This window comes from Diadema antillarum, unplaced genomic scaffold (assembly GCF_040938485.1).
Source record: "Diadema antillarum isolate AM-2024a unplaced genomic scaffold, OU_Dant_1.0 seq00000089_RagTag, whole genome shotgun sequence".
In the NCBI taxonomy this organism is placed as follows: domain Eukaryota; kingdom Metazoa; phylum Echinodermata; class Echinoidea; order Diadematoida; family Diadematidae; genus Diadema; species Diadema antillarum.
In genome coordinates, this window is record NW_027271179.1 from 1,837,220 (window position 1) to 1,850,568 (window position 13,349).

General features: G+C 35.3%; 1 protein-coding gene across 3 annotated transcripts in view; it reads left to right on the forward strand.

Moving 5' to 3' along the window:
- LOC139726553 (synaptotagmin-1-like) overlaps positions 1-9,987 on the forward strand; it is a 102,007-nt gene extending 92,020 nt beyond the window's left edge. For all 3 annotated transcript variants that reach the window (XM_071637542.1, XM_071637544.1, XM_071637543.1), the window contains exon 9: positions 278-9,987. In XM_071637542.1, the coding sequence (XP_071493643.1) occupies positions 278-463 (186 nt within the window). In that variant the 3' untranslated portion in view covers positions 464-9,987. The remainder of the gene's footprint in view (positions 1-277) is intronic.
- The last annotated feature ends 3,362 nt before the right edge of the window (positions 9,988-13,349 follow it).

A 13,349-nucleotide genomic window follows, 5' to 3' on the forward strand; every position in this document is an offset into this window, starting at 1 on the left:
GTTCTGACTCAAAGAGGTCAGAAATTACTTTGGGATTAAGACCCTTACTCCCAATTCAGTTTCTAATCTGACTGAAAGCGATGAGAAATTAACTGAAGAAATCAACACATAGATTCCATGACTGCAAAAAGACTGTATTTTGCCTTCAATAATATCAAAGAAGTTCCTGTGGTCTTGTGCAAGTTGGACATCTTTAGATTAAAAAAACCCCCACACAGATAGGTAGGTAATTTCATCATTGTGTCTTTCTTTTTTTTTTTCCTTATTTCCTTTGCAGAAAGTGACATTGGTGGTGACTGTTGTGGACTATGATCGCATGGGCAGCAGCGAACCTATCGGCAAAGTGGTGCTTGGATGCAATGCCACGGGGGCGGGACTCCGTCACTGGAGCGACATGCTGGCGTCGCCACGGCGACCAATCGCCCAATGGCATACCCTCCAAGAACCAGAGGAAAACAAGTAAAATATGTTATCAAAAGCATGAAAAAAAAAAAAGATTAAGCATATATATATATATTTATTCTTAGCCAGGGAAATATGCTGTTAAAACTAAGCAAGGAAAAGGGTTAAAAGAGGACCAACACTAATAGTTGTGCATGCTAGTAATGCTTCCTTCCATATCTATCAGATCGCTGGTATTCAGTTCTCTGCTGATGCTCACCCTGAGATGAAGAGAAGAATGAACCAAAGAGCAAGCTTCGCATACGCAAAATAGAATATTCCTCATTGCGCCACTGCTTAATATCAAAAGTTTGATCACATAATAAAAAAAAATGTGTGTCTTTGTCATTATGGTTAGTAATTTTTCATGAGGCAACTATTAAAGTCATCTGACCCTAGTTTTTAGTGTTGGTCCTCTTGTTTGATGATATCAATGGAGAATTGTGTAAAGAAGAGTATGAAGGTTATGTTCGCTGCCTACGCCATTGTATTTGCACAGTCATCAAAAATTTCAGCGAGGTTTTGAATCATTTTAAATGATTTTATGTGTTTTTATCTGTTTAATGCCTCTTTTCTTCTGTGAAAAGACAACTTCTGTCCTCATTCCTATGAGTGGGATCATTCCTGCTGGATTTAGTACAGAGGTTTAACTTTGGTGGAAATATTTAAGCTGAGTTTTTTTTTTTCGTAGGTTTTTTTTCCAATGTATTTTTGTTTTTTCTGACAATTTCACAATTGTGTATGCACATGCATATTAATAATTCATATATACCACTCACATTTTTTTTCTTTAAATTTCAGCACAGATATCTAGAAGGTGATAAAAGGAATTTACGTTCATGAGTGTTTATTTTGGATGCCACAATTAAGTGGTAGCATGCCCTTCTTGCATCACTCTCATTGGAGGTGAGGTTTGTAAGATACAACACCAGTCAAGCATTTGTTGTAAAAATTATTTTTTGATTCAGACGACTTGAATTAAAGTCAAAGAGTGAAAGTGCAGATGGGGGAAAAAAAAAACCTGGCATAGATATTTCACCAATGTACATTCTTATTTTAATTTCATACCTGAGTTGAAAGAGTTAATATTCTTTTAAAATCAGTGTGTAGTAATCTGCTTGCATTATAGTGCTTTTTCAGTGTAAGAAAAGCACTGTAGCAGAAGCATGAGTGTTTGCTTGCTTCCAACCCTGATACCAGACTAGAGTATAAAAATTTGATGATCGCAGAAACTGAGTCCAGCCAGTTTCTGTGATATCTTTTTATACAAAATATAGAAACACCTCTTCCGAATTCCCATTCCACAATACCATACCAGCCACTGAGTCCACCTTTCATTCAGCCCGACTGTTACCCCACCTTCTGTTTTTAGTCAGTCATTGTTGCAGCATGTTTTAAGTTCAGTGGGGAACGGACAAATTTTTCAGTGTGTTCACTGAACCGTGAATACCTGTGTGTTTCATTCTTAGCACTCTGTGTGTGTGTGTGTGTGTGTGTGTGCGTGCGTGCGTGTGTGTGTGTCTGCCTGTCTGTCTGTGTATAGAAAAGGGCATCAACCAGATCTTCAAGAATAGGACCTTAACTTTTGTGTGCCATGGGGTAAACCTGCTGTATGTCACATTGTTTTGAGACTGCAGTGCATGAGTGCTTTTGGATCACATTCTATTTTCCTAGCAAGTATACTAAAAAATGCAGTGTGGTACAATTGTAGGGAAACTTACAAGCTTTGCTGATGGAAATTGTATGGCAAAGTTGTGACTGTTTTTCTTGCAAATAGTCAGTATTCAAAACATGACCCCGCAAATAAGACTTCAAATTTGTTTATTTTTTTGTCATGATTATACACATACTTTTGTGAATGGTCTGGGAGACATGACTTGTTGAATGCACAATTTTGACAGAAAATAAAAACTCCTTAATAAAACCCTTTGGGACACAGCTATCCTGTCACAGTGCATTGCATACAGTAGTGTATATGTAAGGAATGGAATCCTGCATGACGCTTTCAATGCACTGTGCCATATTGTGAGTTATCTTTGGGTTTGTGCACTGTTGTGTGTTTGAGCAAATTATGCAAAGCTGGCAAGTTTAGATTGATCTCCATTTGCAGAGCAAATGTGGGAGATGCATATCAGTGTCATTGTTAAAAGGTGACTCAACGGAGGAAAGACAGAAGGAAAAGAAATGATTGATCACAGATTTAAGGCAAGCAGTTCATCTGCAAATGATGTTATTTTACATTTCAAAACCTGTGTTGAGGTTCTCCTACCCACCGAATAGTTAAATTGTTCAATTGATTTGACACATCAAGCACAACACACTGTCACATTACACTTGGAGCCTGGAAATTTGTCCCAAAGCTTATTTTGGAAGTACTTAACAAAGACTGATGCAATGGTGGTATTGTTTATAGTCCAATCTGGTGGTCAAGCTACGGATGAATTAGAAGGTCTGGTTGAGCCATGGTATTTCACCCTCATGTTTTACACCACACCCTTCCCTGGTGGCATATTTGAAATCTTCATTTTTGCATCGGAGGGTCTCTTCTGCAAGTAATCAATAAGTGCACTGTCTGTACAAGTTCTCTACAAATTGATCTACATTGTATCTGCTTGACTCAAGTATATTAAAAAATCAACATGAGTGCCTGTGACAGCATTGTGTAAACTTGCAGCAGAAATCCTGTGATATTTATCATTTCTTTTTGTCAATGATTCAGTGAGATATGAAAAAAGTGTTTGCTGCTTTTCTAAAGGTGATTATTCATTAATTTCTTAAACTCGTTGTATGATTGACTGTTTTTGACAGCCTACAATGTTTCTCCAGTCCCACCACATGCCACCATATCCCTACCACTTCCTTGACATGCACTGGAGAAACGTTGCTAGTGCTTGGGCAAAAAAAAAAAAAAAAAAAAAAAAAAAAATGAGTGTTGGCCATGAAAATAAGAGTTAATGGTGTGCTTATGCTTGAAAATGGTTGCTGCTTACAGAATGAATAAACTTTTCTAAATGACAAGTAGATAAAATAGCATAGCATATGAAGCTGATCCCTCTTGATACTCTTTCTTTTCATCTGCTTCATTTTTCCCAAAATAGAATCATTTGGTTATCATTGAATACAAAATAAAAATACTAGCTTGAGCTTACCCACCAATTTCAAAATGAAATCTGTTTACTCCATTGCTGTCACCTTTAAGGACCATGATTCATAGAGAACTATTCCAAATTGCAATAATTTTAGTCACCTTGGCAGCAGCTACATGTAGCTGACTTTCTATCAGCTCTGTACATTAGTGATTGCTGCTGTGGCAACTGCAATCACTGTCAGTCATAACAAGTGACACTTCTTCTGTAAACACAACCCAGATGTCCTGTAACAGATATTAGCACAAACCTGCTGTAATAAGAATAAGTAATAAGTTCCTTGATATTCATAGGAGTCTTTTCTTTACTTTGAAAACAAGTTCATATTAATCACTGAGTTGAGTAGGTAGACAAAAGGACAAAATAAATTGCATATTATTTACTGCCAAACTATTGCTGGGGACGCTGATGCATGTGGGATAAACCTATTGTAAATATTTCATTGTCTCTAATTATTAATGATGCGTAGGCATGTTTATGTAAACATGTTTTTTAAGCGCTATAGATATGTATCAACCACATGTCACATACTAGTAAGTTATCATCATATTTTGCTTGTCCAGTCATTGGAACTTGTATTTAACTGAAATCACTGCCACTGGAGATATGCTGTTGTTAAAAGGGTGATTTCAATTTATCCAATTATCAATGACCATGGTAGTGCATATTTTCAAAGAACTGTATATCCTCCTTTTTTGCAGTTGATACATCCTATTAGTTGCTCCTAGTTAATGAAAGGGGTTGATATGAAATGAGGATGCTCTAAAGCATCATTGAGGTATATCATTGGCTGTTGTACTTATATATCATATTACTGCGTCAAGCTCAGCATAAGATATACACCGAATGTGTTCTAAATGTCATAACAAAACACCAATGTGATATTGCGCTCTAAAGCTGGAAGATATTCAGGAACTTGTCGTTAGGTATGACCTCTGCAAATAATTTTTGCCATAGATGCACATGTTGAATGTTTAAGCTAAAAGAAGGGAAAAAATCTGTACGATTCTCAAATAAAATTTGTGTGCCACTTTTTGTGTTTGTTAAAACACAAAACGAACGATCAGGTAAACTGACCTGCTTTGGTTGAATCCTAAAATGTCTATGTTAGATAAGATTCTCTGTTCAAATTCCACCTGGAAGTTCATAAATTTAGACTGAATGTCTTTCTACATATTTGCACCCATGTGCCAATCTTGTTGAAAAATGAAACAGAAGGGGTACTGCAATTAAAATCCCACAAAATGTCACATACTAGTTAATTTTACAATGGGCCTGAAAACAGCATTTTCTTTTTGTCAACTCAGCTGAATGGAATTTAATATGTTTTCTAGCAGAGTTACCCTTTATCTGTCTGACGTGGAAGATTAAAAGTGGATGATGGAATATAACTATCAGTTTGGAAAGCAGTCTGCGTTGACCCATTTTTCTGTTTCAAATAGGTTTTTATACCCATTTTCTCTATCCACAAGTTTTGGGAAAGTTGGATGAAAACCCTACTGAAATCTGAAAACCAGTCAGCAGTAGTATTGATACATTGACATAATGTCATGAATGCATTGTTATCAGTGTACCAAGGTGAAGGTTATTTAACTTTGATAATCCTTACAATGGAGTGTAAATTCTCCATTTGTTGAAAAAGAGCAACAGGAGTGACTCAGTATACATAAATACAGTGTAGACCCTTTTCTCTTAATGTGTTATTTATTTATTTCATTGGGCTACAAGCATCAAATTTTGTTGAAGTATATATTATTTTCAAAACGTCAGATTGTCTCTTTAAGAATTTGACCTTGAAATTCTTATCTTGCTTCTTTTTGTAGGTTTTGTAATGCAGAGTCACATTGGATGCAACCTTAAGAGCGATATTTCTTATTCACTTTTGGAAGATTTGGGTTTCTTTTCATCTGTTTCATCATCCATGAGTGGGTTTGGTGAAATGACAGGAAAACTCCTATTGTTTTTTAACCCACAGAAGTGAAACAGTAAAGAGCTTATCGTTATATAAAGTTTGAATGAGAATATATTCTCATTCAAACTTTCTGTTGCCCAATCACTATTTCTACTTTGCTGCTCTGTGTTCAGATTATCATACAGATTTTTCCCCCTGATTTTTTAGCTTAATTTTGAGGTGGTTGTGTGTCTCATGGCATGTGATTGCATATATACTTTATTTGCTGCAGGTTCAAAGAGGCTAAGTTACTTGAGTTCTCATGCTAGTTCTTAAGTTAGCAGAAAAGAGTATCTGCACTGGGTGTCAAATTTGCCAGTTTAACGAGATAGGGTTGTCATTTTCTCACATGTTGTCAAAGAGAGAGAGAGAGAGAAAGACTAATCGATAAATTTCTCATCCTTCCATTCATTAACAAATATAGAAAGTATGGTTCTTTCAGACTTGTGTATATCATTCCTAACTCGATGTATTCAGTATGGTGTGTAACTTAAGTTTTAGTATTCTGTGAATTTCAAGAGATTATATTGACTATTATTGATGTTATACTAAAGGCATTCCTACCTGTATCAGATGACAAATTTGATTTTCAAGAGTATTTTATGGTAGATGGGAAACACATGTGTTGCACAAAATAAGAGTGTGCTAAATTAAGGAACTGGGGACATGTTTTGTGAGGAACCACAGTGAAAATGACTTTGATGTCATTTTCAAGTAGCGAGTGACTCCAGTTGCTGCCATATAACCAACAGAGAAATATTGTACATGATATTTCTATGGAGTGCTAAAAGAGTTGTGCCATTCCTTCTTTTCTTTCCTTTCTCTTATTTCCCAAATATTCCTGTAATAGCTAAGGAATTCTCTTAATTTCTTATCTGTTTTTGTCAACTGCAACTTTCCTTTTAGCATGAACTAGCAACATACATTGTCTTATCCGTCTAAATCAGAAAAGTTTATGCATTGTATGGGTGTATCATCAAACCTACTGCTGGCCTGTGAAGACTAAATGACATGAAGTATGAGCATGGTACAGAGTGCCCATGTACAGTCAAATGCACTGCAGTTTTTGATGAAAAATTGCTTCAAAGACTCCAGTGTCTATGTTGACAAACATTTAGTGGTGCACACAAATTTTCATTTGCAGGATTGTAAGCCCAGCCCTGTGTTCTGGCTGACCTTATGGGCTCTCTGAGCAATGCTCATACTCTTGGTTATAGACATTACTATGTTCTGAATGTTCTAGTCTTGTTTCATGGCACTTTTGTTTTGGCTGTCTCTACTTAAAGTCTTATTTTTCATCATTGTTCTGATTCTCTGAACACCTGTTCTGTCTTTCTCCATTTTCGTGGCATCATCTCTTGCACATTCTATTTGATTCAGGTAAAAGAAAATCATAAGAATATCAAGAGATGATTTTGCTTTCCACAGTGCTGTGTAAAACAAGCAAACAAAAGACAAACATTGATTTGTCAGCCTTGAAGCAAGACTAGTTAATGTTACAAGAGAATTTGTGACAGAATGTTGAATATTTTTGTTTAAAAAAAATCCACAATGTTTGTGAAGTGTGCACTTGTGTCCTTTGTGCAGATTGGATTTGTAATTATGTTCTTACTAGATATGTGATCTTTTTGTTTTGTTTTTTGTCTGGAAGTGTCCCTAAGGCATTGTGCTCTCACAAACTGATGACAGAAATCATTTCCAAAATCATTCTTTCTGTACTTTTAGTAAACCTGGAAGAGAGTTTGCAAGGTTAAACCTCCTCTTGGACAGGTACTGTTTATACAAACTGAAACCTCAAATGCTTTGATGGACATTCCTCATATTAGTCAGAAGACATGTTATCACTTCAAAATCCAATCGTGTATAGTTGTGCACTCCACTACAGGCAGAAAATGATGTATAATCAGTCAATATGAAATTTCATAAAACACACATTTATCAAGGGAGTGTTTAAGTACATATCATTTGAGGTTGTATGAGTTTGTAAAAAAACAACAGTGCGAGAAAAAAATAATGATTTCATTTCAGTGCATCATATTGACTATTATACTGCATTAATTTCACTCTAGTGTCATAGCAATTGAGTGCTTATTGTTTAGTTTATATGACTATTTATAAGGTTCAAAGTTTTGTCAGTTATTTTGCATAATACAAAGTTTAGTTCTTTTTTCTCTTTTTTTTTTTTTGGAGTCTGCTGCTGAACAAGTTGAAATTAGTGACTGCAGGACAGGAATATTGAAATCAACAGTTGACTCCAGAACATTGGGACTGGTTTTACAGCCTGCAAATGAATTGTGCGCCACTGCTTATTCCAAGGAACATTACACATGTGAAAAAGTGATCACACAGATAATTTTTGCAAAACAGTGTTTCAAGAAAAGATCTTGATGATTGTAGCATTTTCATATCGAAAATTGAATATTGTGTAATGTTCTAAGGATAAAAAGGAGAGTATACTTGTCCTGTATCAATTTTGTCATTAGCAGCAGCTCACCTGTCAGTGCATTAGTCTTTGAATGAGGATTACCATACTTTTCTTGTATTTTTCTATACTTACTTATTCATCAAAGAATGATCAGGAGTGAGTGGATCCTGCAGAATGCATAACCTCCATCATTCTTTTGCAGAATTAATATCAGATTCCTGCCAAGAGATGGCAACTGAGCAAAAATATGGCCTGTCGACATTATTATGGGCAAGGAAGACCTGGCACAGATGGTCATATCATAGGCCTACTGCTTGTTGCAGTGATCCACCCAGTTGGTGTAAGAGTTTATGTGCTACCACTCTCTTGATGTAGTGTTCCTGACATAGATTTTCACCATCTTAAAATGTTTGTCAACCTAGTGTGAGTATCCTGAAATCCTTATTACCATAGTTACATTGCACTGCATTATTGTCAGCCAGTAGTGAATATGTATTTTTATCGCTTGAGCTCATTGTCAGTAGATGAACCACGTTCTGACAAACAGTAGCTGACATTTAGCCACTTAGGTCTTTTGGATTTCTTTGTCCTCCCCATCTCTTTAGAGCATTGGTATTGGTGAATGTCAGTGTCAATATTGGTGTTTAATAGCTATGAGGTATCAGAATAATTGAAATGGTGGTGGTTTCTATTAAAAGAAAAAAAAAAGAAAAAAAAAGAAAAAAAAATGTGTCCATGTAGACTTACACACACAAAAAGAGTTTCATTTGCCTGAAATACAACATTCAAATTTTATTATACCCATGAATTAGAATTGTACATGATCATATTCTTGGCACATTTGAAAAGTTTTTGATCATTACTCAGAAATTGGTCATCATGTTATACAATAAACATATTTTTTATCTTGTGATTTTTAGATTATGTTCTTTTACAAAGTCTATCTTCTGCGCATGATTGTCAAATGCTCCTTACAACTAATGGGAGTAGAAAACAAAAGCATGGATAACTGTAGAAAGAACAAAAATGCTTGAACATTCTGTGAATTATTCGGTAAAACTGACAGTGATTTGCATTTTATATGGGCATGGGCAAAGTATGATTGATTTTTCTTCATGTGCCATAGAAAAAAGAAGAAAAAAATAGCTTTATATGTAATGTAATAATGTATTATAGCAATCCATGAAAAGAATATTCACTGAATATCTCTAATTCTTGTCATAGTTGCTGAGTTCTTTCTCTCATGTTTGAGCGTAACATGTAAAAAATATATGGGCATCTCTCTTCTCTTCAAAGGCTTTTGAGTGCCATAGGAAATTTCATGATGTAGTAGGTTCTTAGCTTTTTAAGCTGTTTTGTTGTGTTGTTTTGCAAGATTTTTTTGTAGATTTGGGTTTGTTTGTTTTTTTCAAACTGAGTTGACATATCTATAAAAGGTTAGAATTTTTGGATTGCAATGAAAATCAGTATGTCTGTCTATTCAGTCATATTATGCATACTTTATTATGATTTATGTGTAGACAGTATTGCACATGAATTCAATTTTCCACAGTACAGTAGACATTTCAAAGTTCATAAACCAAAGTGATTTCAATTGTCATCTTACGAGTGAAATGCTATCTTTACAGTCTATCCATCCATTCATAAATTGAGAAAATGCAAAGGGAGAAATCATAGATTCTACATTTTCAAACTTGCAGGAGTTTATGGTGAATTTTGTGAAAGTGTGTACTTAATGCTTCTATCACTATATTTCTTGTGAACTGTGTATCCAAAAAAAAAAAAAATGAAGTAACAAGCTAATGTTATTGAACATGTGTTAGTAGAAGAAATGTATATCAATTCCCCATTGGTCTCTGTGAGAAGTATTTGTGCATAGATGTATATTACAGGCTGTGTATATAGCCACAGAAGTGATAAAATAAATGTGTGCAATGTTATGTAAATGTTACCGTGAACTGGAATGTTTGTAGTGGCATTCATTTGAGTAGTCTGTCTTCAGCTGGATATGATGGGTGCATTTAATTGTGGTGATTAATACTAAATGTACAAAATCTTCCTGTATTTTTTTTATTTTTTTTAAGGATGTGGTCAAGGAATCATCTGCAGTACATTTTTAAATGCTTGGTTTTGTACCTGCATAATTGAAAATACATGTATCGTATGGTTGCATGCATATACTACATTACAAGTATACCTTTACAATTCGCAATAAGTAAATTAATTGTAGCTGGCTTACACATTTTTGCCTTGCTGAATTCAAGATTGCAAAAGGAGTTAAGTAGTAGTGATACTGGAGGAGAACAACAGTTCCCACTAGAGTATTGAGGAAACTTTTTTGGGTTTTGTTTTGTTTTGTTTTTACAATTTGAGATTCACTTCAAGAAACATATCTTCTTCTCTCTGGCCTTCTTGTTGTTTTTATTTACTTTTTTTTTTACGGTTTTGGCTTGATGGAGAATCTTGTCTTGTCTCCACTTAGTGATAATAGTGATAGGTGGGATTTATAATGCCCCTTACTGCTCAATCTGTGTGTACTAAAGGCATGAAAGATTCTTAGCAGAGCATCAAGAGAGAGAGAGAGAGAAAAAAAAAAATGAATGAAAGGAAGGAAAAAATATCAATCATGAATATTCATAAGAGAAAATCTACAAATTGAAACTCGTGAAAGCAGATTAAAAAGACATTTAATTTAAAAGTATTTATGCTGGGATTACACTTTGAACCGTGTTAGAAATAATTGTACCTACATGTACTGTTATGTTATTCACAATTTCAACGAGAGGTATTTTCATATTTTAATGAGCCTAATAGAAGTGTAATCTAAAGATTGTGACTATGACTTCAGGAATTACACTGAATGGCGTTATATAATAAATTTGATACAATTATAGCATGGGATTGATAGAAAGAGGACAGTAATGGAATTGCGACTTCATCTGCCATTCATTGTCAAAGTATTTATTTGATTAGCAAAAGACATTAGAATACACCTCCCCCTGGGCAGAGCATATTTGTACTGGCATGTTTCCAAAAGACAGGGAAATATTCAAGTTATGCTCGGTTGAGGAGAAGGTGCATTCCAGTGTCTTTTTCTAATCATGTTAGTACTTTAGCAATGATTAGCAGATGACATCACATGCACAATCTGGGTTTGGAAGGTTCTTGTAGGCATATCCAAGGAAGATGAAGAGAATAGGAAAAATTATTGGAACATATTATGTACATGCAGATATTCGTTTGCCATACAAGTGATGTTGAGGGTATCATGAGTCAACACAAGTCAACAAACATTTGCATTCCATTGTTACACCTCCACCCACACATAGTGTGTATGAGGGTATATGGGAATCATTCTGAGGTTTGGTGGCCAGGCGCTCGGTCGGTGGTCGGTCGATTGGTCAGATGCAAAACTTGTGGCTCAAACTACTCTCTTATTTTTTGAGATTGACCTAAAATTTGGCATTGTGACAGCTATCATAGGTAGATGTATATGACACCTTTTTCGTCTCTGTGGAGTAATGTGTTACCATGGAAATGCCAAATTTTCACAAAGATCATGCGAAATGTTGGTAGGTCGACATACAAAGCTCCAAAAGTCAACTTTTTGTGACCACCATCAGGCAACTACCATACCCCAAATTCTCACATATCATCTAGAAATACAATACAGAGCACTCCCGTTATAACGAAATTCCGGTTACAATGAAGTAAACATTCAGGGCGCATCCTTATCCGCTATATGTTTTTCATTGTCTATTTGTTCGGTTATAATGAAATTCAATATAACGAAAGAAATCTGCCAGTCCCGAGGACTTCGTTATAATGGGAGTCCACTGTACAACTCATCACACAAACTCGTCTAGCGTGGTAGTTGCACATTTTATAGAAAATTGAGAAAATGTAGGGAAAATGAATAACTGTCCAGGATAACCATCAACTAACCAGCTTCTAATTGGTTGTTTCATTTGCATTTTGGAAGGTGATTCCTATGTCGACCAGCAATCATATGCCTTGTTGCATTCACTGCTAAAGCAATTAATGGCGGCCTACAGTGACCCTGTACACTCCATGGTGCAGACTGTTCTGTTGGAAAATTTTCGTCATTTTGTTACATACATTGATTAAGACTTGTGGAAGAGTTCTCCCAGATTCAAGTGGCTATTCAGATAAAAGTTTCGATGGTGCTGCATCATGGAAACAGATAAAAAATGTCCAGAAAGTGGCATCGTGGCACAAACAGACTGAAGAAGTGTGCAGAACAAACGTGAAACTGGACAATCGTGACCACAGCATAGCACACCATCCACCACTACACAGTTGTGCCGAATATGAAGGTGGGTCATGGTCAACCGAATTTAGTACAGTTGGTCTGTAATTTTATGAATCTTTGATGTAATGTTTTATTTGTTCCAAGATTTTTTCAAAATTCCTTAGAAAGGGACATTCCAGACGATTTTCATAATTTCACATCATGTAGTATATAAATCAACAGCTCCATGTATAGATATGCGGAATTTATTGTGGTTCTTGAGCAGAGAAACAATACTTTGAAAAACCTTAAACAAATTACACTGAACATGATGACATAGGAGGTTCACATATTTCAGAAATGTAGCAGTGTAATTCCATTACAATACTGCTTGCTTGCGAGTTCACCTGTGTATAATCTATGCATGCCTTCTTCTTTTGTTCTGCTTCCTTGAGCCCCAACGCATGCATTCTTATGGTGACCCTGCCGTGTCATCATCCTTGTTCATGAAATTGTACAATTTGTTATGAATTTCAAAAATATTCTTATTCTTTATCCCGATTATCATAAATTCTGAAACTCTGTCCTCAGTATAACTAATTTATAGTTGTTCAAATGTAAAAATCTGAAAATCATCCGGAGGTCTCCTTTAAAGGGACTGTACAGTACTGGTTGAGGTAAGGGATTCATGTTTTGAACAATTCTAAGTGAGATAATGAGAAACCTTTTATGAAATATGAAAGAGCATGTAATTTTAAGAAGGATTTAATGTATATTTGATGAAAATCGGTTTTGAAATGGCTGAGATATCCCAAAAAGTGTTAATGATGAAAGGCGACATGCCACAACTTTACTAGGATCTCTTTGTTTCACCTTGTTTTTTTGATATCTCGGCCATTTCAAAACTTTAAACTTACTCTCCTAAACTTTAGTTCCAATACAAAGACACTAAGACACTATCGTTAGCTCACTAGGTAGAATGTACATTATTGCCAATGACCCATGTGATAGTGTGATAGAATTTGAAATTGATTTGCAGTCCACAGCAAATAAAGGTTTCAAGATGTAGACCATTTACTGAATAACTCATCTGATAACATCAGGGGAGTTGAGGCTGCTCAGTAGAGGTGAACA